Raw genomic sequence first — 20,219 nt, forward strand, 5'->3', positions numbered from 1 at the left:
CCAGGCTGTACCCCAAACAATAAAACCAGAATCTCTGGAAGTAGGACTAGGCATCAGTGTTTTTAAAATTCTTCAGGTTGGTCCAGTTGCAGCCGAGGCTGCCAGCTCCTGCCGCATTCCTGAGCCGTTCACTACGTCCCTTCCTAAGGCCCCTCCCTGATGAACTTCCCCAGGCAGAATTCTTCTACTGACCACTACAACACAAAGTCTACATGTCAATTAGTGCTAAACACAACCAGCTTAATTTGGATCAATGTCTTACTGGATAGTTCGACAAGGTGCTTACGTATATTCTTATTCAACTCTCATGTCAGTAAGCTGGGCAGATATAACTAACTCCATTTTACAGATAAGAACACTGAAGTCCTGGGTTAAGTGACTTGCCCAAGGTTACCCAGCTGATAAGCGACAGATCAATATTAAGAATTTAAGCCTCTTGGTAGGTAGACACACTGTGCCTCCTCACACAACCAAAATTAAGGACAACAAAAATTTAGAAACAAAAAAACAACCAGAACTGACAGAAAATTGAACTGTATGAAAGTCCGACAACCATTCATCTACACTGGTAAGAGGGGCAGAGTCAGCAGCCCAGGGAGAGGGGTCGCAGCAGGAAAAAGCAGTGGCAAAGCTAGGCATGGGGTGGCAACAAGGAGACCCACTGAGTCACGCAAGGCAGCTGGCTGATCAACGGTCACATATTCACATACAGATAAACCAAGCAAAAATGGGCAGTGAGACAGACCGTGCAACCCAGGGCCCCAGCGCTGGGAAATAAAGCCTAAAAGCACTGATTGAAAACACTTGTGGGGGTTGAGGTGCCGGGAGAAACTTCCAGCCTCACAGGAGAGTTCCTTGGAGAGACCCACAGGGTCCCAGAATGTACACAAGCCCACCCACCTGGGAATCAGCACCAGAAGGGCCCAGTTTGCTTGTGGAAAGGGCAGAAGGGACCGAAATCCGAGAGCACAGCAAGCACCATTGTTCCCTCTCCAACCCCGCCCCCACATACAGCGTCACAACCCAGCAACTGGGTCACCCCGCCTTGGTGGACACCTAAGGCTCTGTCCCTCCTGTGCCACCAGACCCGTCCCCCAAAAAATGGCTGAAACCAAAGAACAGATCAAAGCCCCAGAGCCAATACATCTAAGCTACCAAGAGATAGCCAACCTATCAGATGCACAGTTCAAAACACTGGTGATCAGGATGCTCACAGAACTGGTTAATTTTGGTCGCAAATTAGATGAAAAAAATGAAGGCTACACTAAGTAAAATGAAGCAAAATGCACAGGGAACCAGTAGTGATGGGAAGGAAACTGGGACTCAAATCAAGGGAGTGGACCAGAAGGAAGAAAGAAACAACCAAACAGAAAAGATTAAAAAAACAAGAATTCAAAAAAAATGAGGCGAGGTTTAGGAACCTCCAGGACATCTTTAAATGTTCCAACATTTAAAGGGCCTCCAGCTGAGCTGCAGGAGGCCCTGGGACCCGGAAATCTCCTCAATTATTGTCAGAACAAGATCCAGCGAGTGTCACTGCAAGGTGAAAAGATGCTTTGGCAGTTCCTGACGGTAGAAAGCCTGAAGGCTGGATGCTCAGAAGTGTTTCCCCAAAGCTGGGTACTCCAGCCTCTGTCAACTCCGGGAGATGCATAACTCCACTCTGACCTGGGTTTCAGAGGCCCCAACACCTGTTAGGTTTTTTCCAACATCCAAATTATAGGGGTACCAGAAGGGGAAGAGGAAGAGCAACAAGTGGAAAACTTAATTGAACAAATAATGAAGGAGAACTTCCCCAATATGGCAAAGGCAATAGACTCCCAGGAAGTCCAGGAAGCTCAGAGAGTCCCAAAGAAGTTGGACCCAAGAAGGAACACACCAAAGCACATCATAATTACAGTAGCCAAGATTAAAATGAAGGAGAGAATCCTAGTAGCAGCAAGAGATAAGAGGACAGTCACCTACAAAGGAGTTCCCATCAGACTGTCAGCTGATTTCTCAAAAGAGACCTTACAGGCAAGAAGGGGCTGGAAAGAAGTATTCCAAGTCATGAAAGGCAAGGACCTACATCCAAGATTGCTCTATCCAGCAAAGCTCTCATTTAGAATGGAAGGGCAGATAAAGTGCTTCCCAGATAACGTCAAGTTAAAGGACTTCATCATCACCAAACTCTTATTATATGAAATGTTAAAGGGACTTATCTAAGAAAAAGAAGATAAAAAAATATGAAGAGTAAAAAGACAGCAAACTCACAGTTATTAACAACCACACCTAAAACAAAAGCAAACTAAGCAAACAACTAGAATAGGAACAGAACCACAGACATGGAGATCATGTGGAGGGTTAGCAACAGGGGAGTGGGAGGAGGAGAGAGGGGGGAAAAGGTACAGAGAATAAGTAGCACAGATGGTACATAGAAAATAGGGCGAGGGCAAGAATAGTATGGGAAATATAGAAGCTAAAGAACTTATGACACATGGACATGAACTAAAGGGGGGGAATGTGGGTGGGAGGGGGTTTGCAGGGTAGAGGGGAGTGAAGAGGGGAAATGGGACAACTGTAATAGAAAAACCAATAAAATATATTAAAAAAACAAACAAAAAAGATATTCATCAAGATTAGTTGAACTCAAGAAAATGTATTTAATGAAAATATATCAAGAGTAAAAAAGGGCAGGAGAAAATGCATTCCTTTAAGTCCAAAATATATATATATATATATAATTAAGAGGTAATTTATATATAGAGAGAGCTTTACAAGCTAAGAGTATCAGCCTAGCAATAAAAAATTTTTTTTAAAGAATTTAAGCCTCTCGACCTCAGAATCCTTTAACTCACTGCCTCCTGATTGTGTTGGTCTTACCTCCCCAATAAAACTATTGGCTCTAAAAACAAGAGCCTCTCCATTCATGCACCTGCTTTTAATTCGAACCTAACTTTAAAGCACCAGGCTAGGTGTTGATATGTTAGGGCCCCACTACTCCTCAGATCAGCAGCAAGGACATCACCTGGGAACTTGTTGGAAAAGCAGACCTTGAGCCTCATCCAAAAACAAATGAGCCAGAATATGAATTTTAGTAAGATCCCTAGATGATTTGCATTCACATTAAGGTTTGAGAGGCACTGCTTTAGAGATAAAAATGAACAAGATGTGGTCCCTATCCTCAAGGAATCTATTACTTAGTTGGGTCTTGAGACATGCGTACAAATAACTTCAGTACAGTTAGAATGCATCATTACAGGGGTGTGAATCTGTGAGATTCCAGAAGGGAGGGTAAGTTTGATTAGAGGTAAAGACAGGCTTCACGAGGCACCTGGAAAGGCTGTAGAAGGATTCGGTGGCCTGAGCACGAAGCTGAAGGGTGGCACGCAGACAGTGGTGGCAGAGTTCGGGAGTTATTCATGGAACAGAAGGGAGTCAGATTTATTTGGATCATAGAAAACATGTAAAATAGGGTAGGAATAAAAGATGGAAAGGTACTCATAAATGGGGCTCTGTGTACATTTTGGGTCAAAGGTTTTGAGGAGTGACAGGATGAAATCTGCATTTTTAAAATCTTTCCTGCTTTGTATTCTAACCCTTGCATAGCTGGACTTACTACCAGTCCAGACCTGTAAAGGTTAGAGAAAAATCAGGTGGAATCTCAGGTAGTTCTGCATAACTGGGAGGTCTAAAGCAATTAATTCCTTTGATGTGGGATTGGCACCCCAAGCAGGTGAAGGGGGAGAGAGGGAAGCTACAGTAGAAACACTCTGCTTGAGCAGTAAAGTGGGATCTGATCTGAGATACAGGTAAATGAAAAAATACCTCCTACGGAACACAGCTCCATGCTGGGCACATGGCAGGCTTCACAAGCACTCACACACACAACCATGAACACACACTACACTTACAGCAAATGAAACGCCTGCTGGCCTTCTCATCCACTTGGGGGCTTTTTTCAGAGGAGGTATCAGTGATGCTTGGGCCACCTGCTCGGGCACCTGTAACGGTGAGAGAGGCTGGCCTCTGCTGAAGGAAGAAGAGATCTGTGGGCAAAAGGAGACCTGCATCACTAGCCTGAAATGGTGACCTAGTCGGGAACTCCACCTACGAACTCCGTTTGGGGAGGAATCCTTGAGATACCTAATGTAGCCCACAAAGGCCAGACTCCCTTATTCCAAGGGACTAACAGTGATCGTGGGATTCCCACAAAGGAGGCTTTTGGAAAGCCCACTGCTTCTAAGGTCTACGAAGCAATGTGATGTAAAACGGATATACAGGAGAGAGGGAGGTAGGACAGCTTGGACTTCCAAAATCATGGCCCCAGTATGGAGGTCCAATGTCCCTGAAATGCCACAGGGAACATCCAAGAACAAAAGTCAAGGCGAAGGCCTCCTTTGCATTGTGGCAGGAACTGACAACCTCTCAGGAAGATGGGCACTGGAGCAGAAGCACCGCTCTCCCAAACCTAGGGTGCTGCCCTCCCACTCTTCAATAGTCCTCACTTCTCCCCAGGCTGTACGTCCTGCTCTCTCCCCAGAGAACCAGAGAGAGCCCCTCCCGTCTGGCATTCTCCACTAAGCCCTTCAAACCTTGTCAGCCTGTCTCATCTGCTGGACCTCCCAGCTCCTACCCATCACAGAGTACAAACTGATCCAGCCATTGAAGGAAGCAGCAGAGAATACTGAAGGCTCCCGAGGGCACCACTGCACATCAAAGCACCAGCTGCTCTGTGTGGGCAGTTTATATACCACCTATAAGAGGTAACACACCGTCAGGGAAGCCCTGACACAGGTAAACCACCCCAGAATACACAGGCGTCACTGGGTTTCCCTCACCACCTCATCTCCCATCACGCACGCCCACACAAGCGCCAGCCTACCTCGCTGCTCCCCAGGTTCCAGCACAACACCTGGCTGTCCTTGGCACTACTGAGCAGCAGCTCAGCATCAGCCTGGCTCCATGATACTGACAAGATACCCCTGAAAAGGAAGGAGAAACTAGCATTTGCTGAATGCCTGCTATGACTAGGGTACCTTACATATCTCCAGTAAATCTCATCCCTACAAAGTGAGCAGCCTGATTTCATTTTACAAATGAGGCTTTGAAAAATTAAGGAACTTTCAGCAGTCAAGTGGCCAGAACCCAAGTTCATTCCCAGGGTCTGTGCACTGTATACCATATCTCTCTGCCTCCCATAGGTCACTGCAGTATGGCCGGCTTTTTCACCCGGGTTGTTGAGTAGGGACTATGAATCAGCATGGATCAGAGAAGCGCCCATCACTATGGGTGCTTTTAGCTCAGGAGGGAAGTGAGTACCTAACTCTTAAAAGTCCCAAGGAGGTATGAAAGAGCTGCCTGTCTGTCCTGCACACAGCTTTTCTTCAGAAAGAACCAACAGTGGGGCTGCTTTCTCTGCTGCAAGCCCACAAGCTCAGCTCAGAGGCAGGCCTGTGTGTGAGACAGACAGGCACCAGGGCTCCTTCATTAAGAGGATGTCCTGAAGAAGGCAACCTCATCACCTACACAAGTGAGCATTATCCTCAGGAGGGAGCCTAGAGACTCTCTAGGGGGCTAAACACTGGCTCCAGTATTTCTCCTGACCCCATCTCCACTCCCATCCCTAGAAATTACATGGAATCTCAGGCTCTTCACCATGACCTCAGGGTCTAAAGGAACTCCTGTTGGTTGGGGCTGGGGCTGGGGCTGGGGCTGGGGCTAGAGCTAGGGCTGGGCGACTGTGAGTTCATTGGGATGGTTCTGAAGACAGGGAGGGCATTTGGTAGCTAAAGTGAGGTATTCATTGCCCCCTACCCAGGTCATTATGCCCCTGCCCTCCACCAGGGATGTAGATGAAGTTTGAGATGCTACCTGCTATGGCTCTCTAGCACCTTCAGGGGCGAGGAGGCAAAGCGCAAGTCCCACAGCTGAATCACTGGGAGGCAGTCGTCTTCTGAACATAGCACCAACTGAGTGGCTATGTCTGGGTGCCAGGCCAGGCCTGAGCAGTGCATCTGTGAACAAAGCAGATGCCATGGGTAATGTCTCCTGCTCCTCCTAGTTATGAACCTTTTCTGCCCAGCAGAAATGGGGGCACTCTGAGGGCAGGTTTTGTGGTGACTGGGAACACCACAGCCATCAGAAAATAAGGGACGACCATGGATAAGTAAGGAGAACTAGAAGCCCCCGTTTCAACTCCATATAGCCCGTAGGCTTTCACCCTCAATAGGACATCTACTAGGGCTGAATCCACATGTGTAAGAGCTGAAAACAGCCCGGGCCTGGGAGGGGCAGCCACCACCACCAGGCATGAGAGAGAAGCCACAGCCCAAGCCTGCCTTTTGCTCCATGACTCACCCTGCTGCTGTGATCACTGACTTTGATGATAGGTTCATTCTTCCTGAGATCCCACACAACTGCCTTGCCGCTGGGGTGAGCAGAAGACAAAATATGTTGAACTTGCCGGTTCCAAGAGAGTGCCTTGATGTCTTCTGGGGGCTGCTGAGGCAGGATGGGGGTAGGAGGTGGAGGACAACTGTCACCCCCCAGACCAAAAGACAGCTGCATTCCGCTGCTCCCGACCACCCACAGAAAGCCTGAGAGTAGACATGGGGCCACCCAAACCAAGACAGTCTCCAAGGGCTGGGAGCTGAGTTTCCCAGAAAGGACCCCTCAGGGTCCTGGTATAGAAGCTGAGACGGCAGCTGGAACACGTGGTTTTACTCCTGCCCCAGGTGCCCCTGAGAGGAGCTAGTGGAGACTTGAAAACAGCCCTCAGGGAGAGAAGGGAGGTGAGAAAAGGAGGGAAGCCAGGGACAACTGTCATAGAATGACAATAAAAAAAAATCTTAAAAGAAATCCCCGAAGAGTGAGGCAGAAAGAAAAGCCATTGCTACCTTTAGGGCATGGGATGCTATCAAATTCATTCTTAACTTACCTCACGATACTGTGAGCACACGCCAGAGAAAAGCCAGGAAGCAAAGGGAGGCCCCGTTATAGACTGACAGGCACACTCAGAGACAGACACACGAGACCCCCGACTGCATGGGAGAGCCAGACACAGGGACGGGGCTGACCCTCCCCCCCAGAAAGGGCAAGGCTGTGTAGCTGGGAGTCCTCCGATGGTGTCCTCTGCACTGAGCCTGCTTAACCTTAAATAGCACCCTCCTTCCTTCTCTCAGTTATTTTACTGCCCCTGCTCTCCTTCATTTTCCTCCCAGAAACTCCAAAGACAGTTAATGACAAGCTACCCACCCACCCCCAACACACGCACACACACACTCCCTCCCTCCCCTCCCCTCTGTACTGTAATAATTTGGCTGTTAGCACATAGTCTGTGGAGCTTTGTTGCCCTCCAGTGGTAAAGCCGGACATCTCCCACACTCTACCTGCCTCCAGAATTCAAGCAGCAACCCCGGGAGTTTCCTCACCTGTGACTTGGATCCTGGGGTCATTGGCACACTCAGGTTATTCAAATCCCAAATGAAGATTTCAGAATTACTGGCCCCTGAGGCCAGGAGGTTGCCCTGTATGAAGAACAGGCCTTTGGAACCGCCATCCCAGAAGGAGATAAGAGCAGGAGAGGGGGCAAGAGACCCGTAAATGAGGCTTCCAAAGCCTCCCCCGAAACAGCCCGGGAAGGGCTCAGCCTTAGAGACTGAAGGTCACAAGTGAATGCTTCCGTTCAGAGCTCTTGCTCCAGTGCGCAGCCATGCCTGACCAAATGAAATGCAGTACCTGGAAAGGATTAAAGTCAAGGGCTCTGACAGCCCCTGTGTGCTTCTGTCTCTGGGCAATCACAGGCTCCTTCCCCGAAGACAGGATGTGGGTCACATTGTATAGAGTAAGCATGCCATTGTCCCCGCCGCCTGCAATAACCCCGGAGCCTTCCAGAAGCCCACTGCCAAAGCTCCCCCAGATCAGCTTGTGAAACCTACAAAGAGGAGGAACTAGCATCAGCACCAATTCAGTCCACATGAGTAAGCATCTACGTGGGCAGGCACCCCCACCCCTGGCGGGGGCCGCCTGTCTCCTCATGTCCCAGATGTGGAATGAAGGTCTCCTCTGCCTGGTCCTGCCTTTGAAAAAAGGTTCCCTCTGTGGTGCACTAGAAGCTGGGAAGCCACTGCCTCAGAGTTGTGTGGGGATTTTTTTAAAGGTTAATATTTATTATATAGGCTTCATGATAAATACTTCAAATAGATGACTTCACCTGACCCTCGCAACTCACATCAACATTACTGAATACTTCCTATGTACCAGGCACTATCGTAAGTGCTTTACATTCGTAAAGTGTTAATATTCAACAACCCCTTAAGGTGTTACTATTAATTCCATTTTCAACTGAGGGACAGAAAAGTTATGAAAATTTGCATATACAGCTAGTAACTGTATCCCCATTTTACAGCTAGGAAGTGGCAGAACCAAAGTTCAAAGTCGGACCCATTTTATTTTATGCCTGAGATCCCTACCGTCTTCTGTTTAAATGAAGACCCAAACTTTTCTGTACCTGACTAGCAGCACAGTCCCTAGACCAAGAACTGTTGTCCCCTCTTCCTTCTCAAACGGGGAGTGAGAAAAGCCCCAAGGCCCTTCCCACCCCACGCCTTTCCCACATGGCCAGGCCACTGAAGCTGTTACGTGGCTGTAAGGGGCCAGCCCTAGAGACAGGAAGGACTGAAGAATATACTTCTTGGGAAACACTTCCTAGCCTTCTGAGCATGCTTCTAACAAGACACTGCCGGTTACCTTACACAAAAGAAGAAGAACATGAACCCTGGACCGCCTGCAAACAAATACGGGTCCTCTGCAAAGGCCATCAGGAAGGCATGTGAACCCCCAAAGCCCCATAGGGGGTCTGTCCTCCATCTCTCAGCTGCTAGCCAAGAATATTTCCACAGTCCTTCAGAGAAGTCAGATTTCACATCAAATGATGTCCTAAGGTCCCTAATTGAAATAATAATCCCCACACACTAGGAGTAGTCAACTAAAAAACGAGTGCGGTGGCCAGGCAGGAATCTGTTTGGCCAGTCATAAAAGCAGAGCCTACCTGCCAGAAGTGAAGAGCTGAGCATCAGTTCAGACCAGGTTAGCATCTGAAGCAAAACAGCAGAGCTAGGATAACAGTATTGTCTTTGCCAGAGGGGGTGAGGAATGAGGAGAGGATGAGGAGGGTAAAGGGGTCAAATATATAAATATATGGTGACGGAAGGAAATTAGACTTTGGGTGGTGAGCACACAATACAATTACACTTGAAATTTTTACATTAAAGAATGTCATCTCAATAGCATTTTCAAAACAAAGCAAGAAGCAGCAGAATTGACACAAATGGTGGCCCTAAAGCTACTGTCAGAAAGGCTATGTTTTCTAAGGGCGTCTGATCTTAATAGGGCAGAAGAATGTCCACACTGGCTCAAGAGGCTGCTCGGGCATCCTGGGGCTAGAAGGTGGTGCTGGCAGAGGGCACGTCAGCAGAGGAACTACAGAAGTCCATAACACGTCACACAAGAACCAGAGGGGGGTGTGGCCAGTGGAACCCCACATGGGAACGGTAGAAGAGGTGCAGTGACCTCCCAACATACAAGCCAGAGTACAAAGTACCTAAGGCCTCAAGGAGAGGGAGTCACCTGACGGGTTTGAGAAGAGCACCCAGTCACTCTAAAGTGGCTGGAATGCAGAACACGGAGCGTGACAAAATGATTTTGTTTCTGTAAGCACGTAGGCAGTGAAGTCCCACAGGTGGCCACTTCACGAGGGAGATGAAGCTGGAGCCCGAACGGGATGTGACAGGAAACACCTGGGAGAGTGGGCGGACCTAGGGTGAGTCAAGCAAGGACTGGGACTTGATCATTCAGTGGCTCGAGGTGTGTTAATCATGTCTGCTCTGCAAACGGTCAGCGGCCAAGACACTGTGTGTGTGGAGACAGACAGCGTGCGGCAGGACGTAAGCAAATGTGACAGAATGTTAACGACTGATGAGTCTAAGTGAAGGTACATGATTGTTCACTGTACCAGCCTGTCTATGTTTTAAGACTTTAAAAGTAAAAAGGTATTTTTTTTTTTTTAAAAAGATGGCCTTGCCTGAAAAAACAGAGATTTAAGGGAAAAGCACAGGAAGAAGAGTTTCTGTGGGAAGCTGGGAATTTTCAAAACATAAGAATACAGGTGGGATTCTCTGCCAAAGAGCCTCCCAGGATGATGATGGCAACAATGGAGACCACAGGGCATCACAGAAGGAGGGGTGGCACCTAAATACAGGTTCTTTGATTCTTGTGAAGCAAATTTCCAGACACAGAAGCTCACAGCCTAAATTTCTAGCAAGACCCTCAAGGTGATTCTAATAAGCAGCCAGGCTTGAGAACCAATGCACTGGATACATCAGGCTGCATGCCGGTCTGCAACAATGGGGAAGATGCTGAACTTCATAGAGACAGAACCAGCCCTAACACCCAGCTCATGGCTCCTGGTGAAAGGCAAAAGACAAGGCTGGAAACTAAAGGCCTGTTCAAGCCATGTAATATGAAAACTAGAGACATTTACTGAAGGAGATACAAGAAACATTGTACATAGGACAATGACACTGCAGTTCCTGTCAAAGTAGGCACGTTGGGACCTTACACAGTTCTCCCAGCATCTCTTCCACTGTTTGACATACTCTGCAAAATCTTTTGTTGGAATCCCCATCAGCTTTCCCATCATATTTTCCTGGATCTCACTGATGCTGTGAACTCTCTTCTGTTTCAAAGGTGATTCTAGTTTTGGGAAAAGCCAGGAGTCCCAGGGAACCAAATCTGGGCTGTAGGGGGCCTAAGTCACCTGGATGATTTGATGTTTCACCAAAAAACTACACAAGATGCAATGCATGAGCAGGTGCATTGTTGTGATGAAGCTGCTAATCACCAGCTGCCTGCCCAAAGCTGTGGCCGTTTTCATCGTATTGTATCTCCTAACCAATGAGAACATCGAGGTAGTACTCCTTATTAATTGTTTGGTCTGGAGAGGTATACTTGTGATGGACAACACCCCGCCAATCAAAAAACATAGTCCACATGCTCTTGATCATGCTGCAACTTTGCCGTGCCTTCTTTGGGCCTGGAGAACCAGGCAACTTCCAATGGACGACAGCCTTTATTTCCCAATCATAGCTGTAGACTCATGATTCATCTCTGGTTATGACCTTCTTGAGGAAATCTGGTTCATTGGTAGTGGTTCGAATCAAGTCATTAGCAACTGCAACACAGTGTTTCTTCTGCTCTGGTAGCAAGCTGTGAAAAGAATTTTGCCAACATATGTTTCATGCCAAGATCCTGCATCAAAACATTAGACACAGTAGTTTTGGGAATCCCCAGATCAGCTTCTAGTTCTCGCACTGTCAGTTGCAGATCTTTGTTGATTGCAGCCTGTACGCATTCAACATTCTTAGATGTTCTGCTTGTTGCAGGCCTTTCAGAATGTGGATCACTTTCAACAGATTCTCAAAGATCTTTGAAGGTTTGTGCCACACTTTCATTTGCGCTGCACTCATCGCATTGTCCCCAAAAGCCTTCCAAATCATCCAAATAGTTTCTGTGGAGGAATGTTCAAGCTTAACACAATATTTTATACAGATTCATTGCTCTACTCACTCAGTCATTTTGAATGTGACAGCTACACGAAACACACATTCACTCAATGGTGTTCACCACCCCCACTGACTAATACAGTGAAGTCGTCATTGTTCATGCATGTGCCTTCCAGTCCACTCTCCTTGACTGCCAGGTTACACAGATGTCACACAAACCATTTGTTATTTTAACAATGGCTGGGATATTTTTGGATAGACCTCATATAATAATGTATATCAACTCTAACTGAAAAATTAAAAAATAATTAAAAAAAGAGACAGGCTGAAGAGAATAAACTAAAGCCTGTGAGATCAGAACACACCACCTAAGCTCATCTGAGGCCAAGCTTCAGTTACCTTACAATTAGGAATATGCACTATATACTTATTTCCATAATTTATGTGCTTGTTTTAGAGTTTGCTTCTATTTGCTTAGAAAGACTGCTTTGAAAAATCCCAGCCTTGTGTTAGTTAACTAAAGTGAAAATGAGTTTGTCCACATCTAGTCCAAAATAGCTGAGAACTGCCAGTTTCCTTAAACGTCGCAGGGAGCCGTGAAGGCAGTGTTCTAAGCTAGAGAATGAAGACAGTGGAGTGGGGCAATGGCTGTTTGAGAGAAGAACTACTTTTCTGAATGCAGAGTACGAGCCAGACTATTACGTGCCTACTCTATAAGGGGGACAAAAAAACCTGGTATTTATAAAAAATTGTGTATTTATTCTCATGTTTAAACTTCAGTCATCTTCCAAGTGCTCTGTACTTGATGCAATACACCTATCAAGATGTTTTTTCCACCACTCAAAGCAGTTCTGAACTCATCAATTCTGATGCCTTTTAGTGCTTCTGCCAATTTTTATTTCACCTCTTCCACATCAGCAAAACATTTCCCTTTAAGGAATTTTTTCATACAGGGAAACACAAAAAAAGTCACTGGGGCGAGATTGGGTAAATAGGAAGGGTGGGGCATGGGTGCTCATAAATCACTCACCATGAAATGAGCAAACTTGTTGAAAAAGTCTTCCCCCAAAATTCACTAAAGCCAAATACAGCCTTTCACAATACTGTCAGCTGGGACACTGATGAAGATGGGTTCCTAGAACATTCACGCAGTGGGGGAGGCCTCTACTCCAAGAGCCTGCCCATTCAAAAATAACTCCGGAGTTTCTATGGGGGTCCCCCACTTTGTATATCCTGAATTTACAGCAGAGAAAACGGGGCCACATTAGTTAAATAATACACCTAAGAGGACAATAGATGGAAAAACTAGGATTTGAACCCAGGTCTGTCCAACAGCAAAGCATATGCTCTCTGTATTCAGTGGTCTTGGCGTCTTCTGAAGAGAAGGCAAGTCCCAGAAACAAGAAAATTAAGAGAAGTATACGAAGTGATCTTTTTCCACTTGGTGTTGTCCCTCACACAGGCACCAAGACAGGCCAGAGTGCTCCCAAAGAAGACAGAACTGAAATAAAAGTACTGGAGGACAGATCACCTACTTTCTCCATGTCCCTAGTGGCCACACAGAGGCCACTGAGAGATCTAGAACCTCAGGGTAGACGGTGGGAGAGAGCAGATCACACAGAGGCCTCTGATATCACTGAGCCACAGCAGGTATGTATTATGCTCCCTGAAACCTTTCTTCTTGAGTGAGATTCACCTAACAAGTCAGACATCACGTGCTTCAGCGTGCATGCTAACCCACGCTGATTCTGACCGCATCCAGCGACAGTTATCTGCGCACTCTCTTCCATTGTTTTACAGCTTGAGGCTGTCCCTTATCCTCATCCACGCAGAACACTTCCCTTCAGTCAGGCATTTCTAAATGGGTATTTCGCTGATGCTTCATGGATGGAGGAGAAGGGATTTCCAGGATTCAAATGTGGTTGAGGCATGGGTCTGGTGAAAAGGCAAGCACAGGAAAAGGGAAATTGTGAAAAGTATGTTTAGTTAATAGTGAAGAGACACAAGGAACAGTTTTAAAACAATAAATAAAGGGAAAAAGGAAGGAGACTAACCCAGAAAAAGAAAGAAAAAGAAACTAAGACCTCAACTTTGAGCTCAGCATGTTCTTAGAAGTCATCTGGTAAAGCCTCTTCTTCACATGCCAGTGAGGAAACCTGAGACCACTGACAGAACTCCATTTGCCCAAAGTCACAGAGTGTTCCTCAAGGCTGCAACTCAACGCTGCTCTGCTTTCCACCCAACTCACAGACGACAGTACAAAAGAAGAGAGGGAAGAAAGCATAAAGCGAAGGATGCGTAGTCCACCTACTCTGATCATCCTGGTCAAGAGCTTGTGATACTGACTTTGAGGACGTGAATTAATGCAGGTTGAACAGAAAGGAGCAGGTGTCTTAGACCCTAGGGTGTCCAAGAGGATCTCTTCTGAAAGGAGTCAATAGGATGGCACAAAGGTAACACCTCAGGTCTTTGGGAATGATAACCAATCTTTAGAAGCAATTATAGAGGTAGGGGAAAAAAGTAAAGATGAAATACTATCAACATTATTAACTATAACTATACTATTTATTTTGGTTACAGTCCACAGATCCCTTTGGGGTAGAGCAGGATATGAAGTGAAGTTCATGACTCCCACCTCTAGTACCAACACTTCAAAAAGGGTCCCTTCAACTCAGGTGGCTGAAAAGCTCTTAGACTAACTAAGGACTTACAATAACTAACTAAAGTGGTGGACAGAATGCTCAGTTTGGTAACCCAGAAGTTTCTTATAGCAATTATTTATTCAACAAATATTTATTAAGCACCCAATACCAAGCATTATTCTAGGTGCTAGAGAATAAAACATAAATTCTCTGCCCATGTGAATCTTAGGGTTCAATTTCAAGGTATCTTAAGCAATTATATGCCTCCTTTTAAGGAGCTCTATGCCTAAGGAGCCACTACTGTGCTAAAACTGCTTGTCTGGTCAAGAATAAGACCCCTCACCCGCTGTGCCTTTTCCTGCCTCCAAGAGCATTAACATTATTGAATTAGCTCACCCCTGTAAGAGGCTCTTTCCGGCATGCTTGCTTAGAGGCTAAGAATATCTCATTACTATTGCCTGCTCTGCAAAAGGTACAGACACCAGAAATACAAAGATATGTAAAAAACTGCAAAATACAGGTCTGTCATAAAGTAGCACAGGGGCTGAAGAAGAAGAGAGCAATAACTAACCTTCATTATTAGATTAAACCATGAAAATAAAGAAGAGGGTACTTTTTTCTAAAAATCTTAACTAATCTCTCAGATTCACCCCAAAATTCCCAAGAGAATGGAACATGCATTCTAAACCAGGATCAGCAGGATAATTCTCTGGGCTATAAGAAAAGGCCATTTTTAATTTAAAAAATGATGTAAATAGCACTTTATTAACAGTACAATAATACATTTACATTATTTATATTGAATATAGAACTTGAGTATAGTGAATATTCACATACTTCCAATGGTACACAAATTTGGAGTCCATTGCTTTACACTGTAAACTTCATCTTTCCAAAACCTGTAAAAGAGCAGCTGAGTAATGGAGAGAAGGCAGGCTTTGGAGTTAGACAGGTGGAGACTTAAATCCTAGCTTCTCAGAGTTTTGGCTCATAGGAGGGAGCCAAATGAGAAATGAGAGTAATGTTATTTATGGCTTAAGCTCATTCTGAGGAATGGATAAGATACACAGAGCCCTTAGCATAGTGCCTGACATATATACATGTGCTCAACGAGTGCAAGTAAGTGAATGCCAGCGCTCCGCACCTGCCAGAGCCATGAAATCCGTTAGTACCCAATCAGTCCCTGAAAGCAGTGAGGGGAGGATCATTCATCCTCCTCCCTTTGGCAGAAGAGGGGGATACTATGTAAGGTTTTTATCTTCACAAGAGCCGAGGGAGAGAGGAATCAACATCTCTGGGTTCTGAGAGAGAGACCAGGTACTCTTGGGAGCAGGCACTTCTATCACATGATTCTGGCTAACACTGCTGCTGCTAACCAGGAGTGGGTGCTTTTAAAATTGTTTTGCAAAATGAACCCAGACTTAACTTCTCTCTAACTTGGTGAAGGTCCTTCTCCCCTCACTTGTCTCCTCAGGAGCCCTGAGAAGCACACACTATCCCCGGCGTAACCCATCAGGATCTGCCCTGCACACCCATGAGGACTTCCTACCCATGAGACATTGTACCTGCTTGAGGCAGAAAGGACTCCCTGGCGTTTCAAGTCCAAAGAAGGGTCCCTGAAATCAACCTCAAAGATTTCCAATGTGCCATTTGTGCTAAAGGAGGCATCTAGCTGCTGGGCAGATGTTCCTAGGCATAAGAAAAGGTAGGGAAAAGCAGCGAATAAGCAACAAAATATGCATGAATTTGAGGTATAAGTGGTAGGGAGTGGAGAGGAGGAGAAACAGGAAAAGACTCAGTATACCTTTTTTCAATGATAACTGCAAAGAAAGACCCCTTTTCAAATGGTAACTGCAAAAAAAAAAGCATGAGGTGCCTAGCCTTGAGCCATAGTCCAAGGCTGTCCCCAGGTTCCAAAACACCTAATGTCCCCTTGCTCACGCCGTGAGCCAGCCCTTGGACTCTAAACCACTCTCTGATGCACAGTGAAGAATTCTGCATACTGAGTTTCCCCGTGGCTCCTAGTCCACAGTGTCACCATACCTGTAGCCAGATATACAGGGTATTGGCTGGCCGGGCTCCACACTTGGACAGCTGCCCTCTCAAGTTCCTTCAGCTTCATGGTCTGACCTGTAGGTGGCAGAAAACTGACATGGCCCTAAGCTCACTGAAAATAGAAACCAGCAAGCTTAAGGAGCAGATCCAGGGAGCACCTGTGGACACGAGATCTTGTTACTTTCTCTCCGTCACAGGATAGGGCACCTCAGGGCAACACAGGATGACAAACACATGACCATCTGCATACCTGTCAAGCCAGTTCAATTACTCAAATCCTGAAATATAATGCTTTAAATCCAAAAAGATAATCAACCACACTGGTTGCCATAGGCCCCATGGTGATGATAACCATCAAACCAGATAATCTCTCAGTGACCTTATCAATTCCCTTGGCTTCAAATATTATCCATATTCAGATGACTCTCAAGTTCATATCACCAATACACATCTCTCCTCTGAGCTCCAAGTTTTTATACACAACTGCTAATCAAGTATTTCCACTCGGATATAGCTGATACCTAAAAGTCTGTCTAACACGGAATTTTCTATTCTACATCATCTCCCCCAAAATCTGTTCTTCTCTAGCATTCTTCATCTCATAAATGGTACCACTATCTACCCAATTGCTCAACCCAGAAACCTGAAAGTCACCCTTGATTCCCTCCTTTTCCCTTCTAATCCATTATTAAGTCTTCCTGATTTTACCTCCAAAATGTATCTTAATCAGTCTCCCTTAATCAGTCCTCCCTTTCCACCACCACCACCACTCTATTTGATGATACCATCATCTCTCACCCAGATTACATCAACAATCTTCCAACTGGTCATGTCCCTGATGCTCATACCACCACTTACTTTCTTCTCTACACAGCAGCAGGAGTGAAGTTTTAAAAGCAAAAATAGGATTTTCACATTCCATGCTTAAAACCTTTCAATGGCTTCTAGCACACTCAGAATAAAATTCAAACTCCTTATTATGACCCTGCTCAAAGGCTCCAGCCCACCACTTCAATTTTATCTCTTGCTACCCTTCCCTTATTCATTCTGCTCCAACTGCATTAGCCTTTGTGCATTTCCCAGCTTTTCCTCACCTTAGAGTTTTTGCAAATTGTTCTTTATACTTTGAATGTTCTTCCTTTCATTGTCTGCAAGACTGGCTCCTTATCACATCTTTCTGGGCTCCACTTCTCATTTTCTTTTGATTGGATGAGCCATCCAATCAAAAACAGCCTCAACTTTTTTCTTCTTAGCAATTTACAATCATATATTTATTTATTTACATTTAGATTGGTGGTCTCCTCCACTAAGTAAACTCCATGAGAGCTAGCACTGTGTCTGCTTTGTTTGTCATGTTATAACTAGTGCCAGAACAAAGTCTGACACAAAGTAGGTGCTTGATAACATTTGCTGAATGAACGCAGACATCCATTTCAACTCTGTCATTTCCAATCCAATTCTACTGCACATTCAAGGTACCATCTCAATGAGTTCATAAAGCAGGGGGAAAAGTAACACAACCTGTGGGAAGAAACTTGGGACCTATGGCAACCTGCTTTAGCAAGCCACAGTCACATTACTTTTAATGTACAAAAACAGTAAGTACATAGTTTACTTAATCTCTAATGTACTTTCCACTTAAAGTTTAAAATTGGCAATGTAGCCAAGATTTCCAGGACGCCTCTGAGCCCTTGAGGCTACATCCGGCATCTTCTGACACACTCCCTACACATCATACAGTAACCAGTGCCACCTGCTGGTCAAAACCATTTTCACGTTTCTGGGGGAAAATCCCTTAAGAAAAGTAAGCAGTTGCTTAGCACTGTGTAATTGACATGCAATACTCATCAAATTCTCACTATGGTTCTATCCAGTAAGTTCTGTTGTTATCCCTATTCTACAATAAACACACACACACAAACAAACAAACAAACAAACAAACGGGGTAGGTCATGAAGTGAGTCCCCAGAGCCCAGTCCTTTTAATAATTATACCAGTCTAAACTAAACTAAACTAAACTCCATAAAGTGTTTAAATCCTGACAGTCTAAAAATTGAGAAAATGGGCTTTTAATCTACTTTGTTCAGAGACATCTGCTCACAAAAAGGCCTCCCCTGGGGTCAGACTGGCTGCGGGGTGGGGGGGACGGGGCATTGAAGGTGGGAGAACTATGACCTTTCAACCAAGAGCTGAATGGACTATTGCAGTGATGTAGGGCGGTCAGGAGAGCTTCTCTCTGGCCTTTCCCCGAATCGCGGTGCGCGGGGCATCTACAATGACCGGCCTTCCCTCCCAGCGAGGATGCAGAGACTCACAGCGGCCCCCGGCGGATGGGAAGGCGCGAGGGCGGCGCTAAAGAGGGACCAGGCGCAGAAGGTGGAGCCGGATCCGCGTGAAGGAGGGCGCAGTGGGGGCGGCGAGAGGCACACCGGCGGAGCCGGGGCCGCGCGGGGTTCCTGCAGAGGGCATCCTTTCCCCGAGCTCTCCCCGGGGGAGGAGCGGCGCTGCGGGTCCCCAGCTCGGTCTCTGCTCTCAGGGACCCCCCAGGTCCCTAGGGAAAACCAACCTGCCGGGAGAGCTCAGGTCAGGGGTCAGGCGCAGCCTGCTGGAGCGGGTCTTCTCAAAGTGCTTCGGGACTCGGCTGGGCTTTGCGGACGGCGGCTGTGGAGGGCCAAAAGTAGTCCTGGCCCGCAGGGCATCGCAGGGCGTTGTGGCCCACAGGTGCAGCGAAGCTGGGAGCAGCGAACTTGGCCAGGCCCGGCCCGGCCGTACCACGGAGAAGGTTGTAATAGGCCTATAGCTCTTAATAGGCCTCCCTCACCTGTTCTATGATTGCTCAGTTCCGCCGTTGTGGGTCAGCCCTACCATCAGTAAATTCTGGTTTATTCAATTTGAGCTAGGGCCCCGAGCCAGCCTCTGAAAAGGGAAAACACTAATTCATTATCCACTTATTGAAGCGGAGAAGAGCTGACCCTATCTCCAGGAGCTCTCAATAGAACCCTAATTGGAAAAAGCAATTGAGGCCAAAGTAGCTGTGACACACTGTAGCCTCAGCAACTGCTGCCCAAAACTATTGATTGAACTAAAGGCTATAGATGTGCGGAGGGCAAGGTACTGTATAGACCAGAGGCTTCCCGGGAGGTTTCAGGGACATGAGACAGGTGCTATACTTTGGAGCTGCAAGATAGGTAATGTGTCTCAGCAAGGAGGAAGGGGACCAACCTGCTAATAGTGGCCCTCATCATATCCCATTCTAGGAATGAATGAGGATATCTGTAATTGGAGGAGTGGGCTGGTTACAGATTGTGAAATACCAATTCAACTCAGATATTTGGGAGTTATTGAAAATTATAGGTATGGATGCAATTAGATTGTATTTTGAGACTAGTAGTGTGGATCCACTCTGGGAGAGAACAGAGGACTCAAATTAGGAGACTAATAGAACCAGTTATCAGGTGATGAAAGCCTAGATTAATATAGTGGCAATGTTTATAAAAGAAAATTGAACAGGCTTTTGTGACTGATAAAGTAGTTGGAGGGGGATGTGAAAAGGTCATATATATTTCTCATGTGGATTGAGGGCATTTCCAAATAAGACGTCCTGTAGGCAGCTGAAGATCTGACATCGAAGTTGATTCAAAATTCCCATTTAATGAATTCTACCATATTCCTGTGTGATATCCTCCAAAGATGGTGAGCTAGGGTTTTTGTTTTTTTTTCTCTAAGATTTTTAGACAGAGGGGAAGGGCAAGATCGATTGGTTGCCTCCCATGTGTCCCCAACGCAACTGGACGGAACCACCCAGGCACATACCCCAATGGGCTAGCAAACTCAAACTCTCATTTTGTGGGGTGATGTCAACTACCTTGTGACAGCCCCTCAAGTCGTCCGTGACATAACCCTAGCCTTCATGTGGATGGTCCAAGTCAAAACAGAAGACAATTTGCTGTGCCTGCCCACTCTGTACTATGTACTCCCT

General features: G+C 46.1%; 1 protein-coding gene across 3 annotated transcripts in view; it reads right to left on the minus strand.

Moving 5' to 3' along the window:
• Positions 1-18,874, minus strand: part of SEC31B (SEC31 homolog B, COPII coat complex component) — a 35,040-nt gene extending 16,166 nt beyond the window's left edge. Inside the window, exons 1-10 of one of the 3 annotated variants that reach the window (XM_053668598.1) lie at positions 18,807-18,874; positions 16,229-16,315; positions 15,751-15,874; positions 7,720-7,915; positions 7,413-7,508; positions 6,340-6,483; positions 5,854-5,996; positions 4,865-4,964; positions 4,575-4,736; positions 3,894-4,028 (exon numbers count right to left, since the gene is read on the minus strand). In XM_053668598.1, coding sequence (XP_053524573.1) covers positions 3,894-4,028; positions 4,575-4,736; positions 4,865-4,964; positions 5,854-5,996; positions 6,340-6,483; positions 7,413-7,508; positions 7,720-7,915; positions 15,751-15,874; positions 16,229-16,307 — 1,179 coding nt within the window. In that variant the 5' untranslated portion in view covers positions 16,308-16,315; positions 18,807-18,874. Of the gene's footprint in view, positions 1-3,893; positions 4,029-4,574; positions 4,737-4,864; positions 4,965-5,853; positions 5,997-6,339; positions 6,484-7,412; positions 7,509-7,719; positions 7,916-15,750; positions 15,875-16,228; positions 16,316-18,555; positions 18,706-18,806 lie in introns of those variants that run through there. The other 2 variants (XM_053668599.1, XM_053668600.1) reach the window with 2 other exon arrangements.
• Between the last annotated feature and the right edge of the window lie 1,345 nt (positions 18,875-20,219).

The sequence above is a fragment of the Artibeus jamaicensis genome, unplaced genomic scaffold, assembly GCF_021234435.1.
Source record: "Artibeus jamaicensis isolate MK-2021 breed Jamaican fruit bat unplaced genomic scaffold, CSHL_Jam_final contig_490, whole genome shotgun sequence".
Classification (NCBI taxonomy): domain Eukaryota; kingdom Metazoa; phylum Chordata; class Mammalia; order Chiroptera; family Phyllostomidae; genus Artibeus; species Artibeus jamaicensis.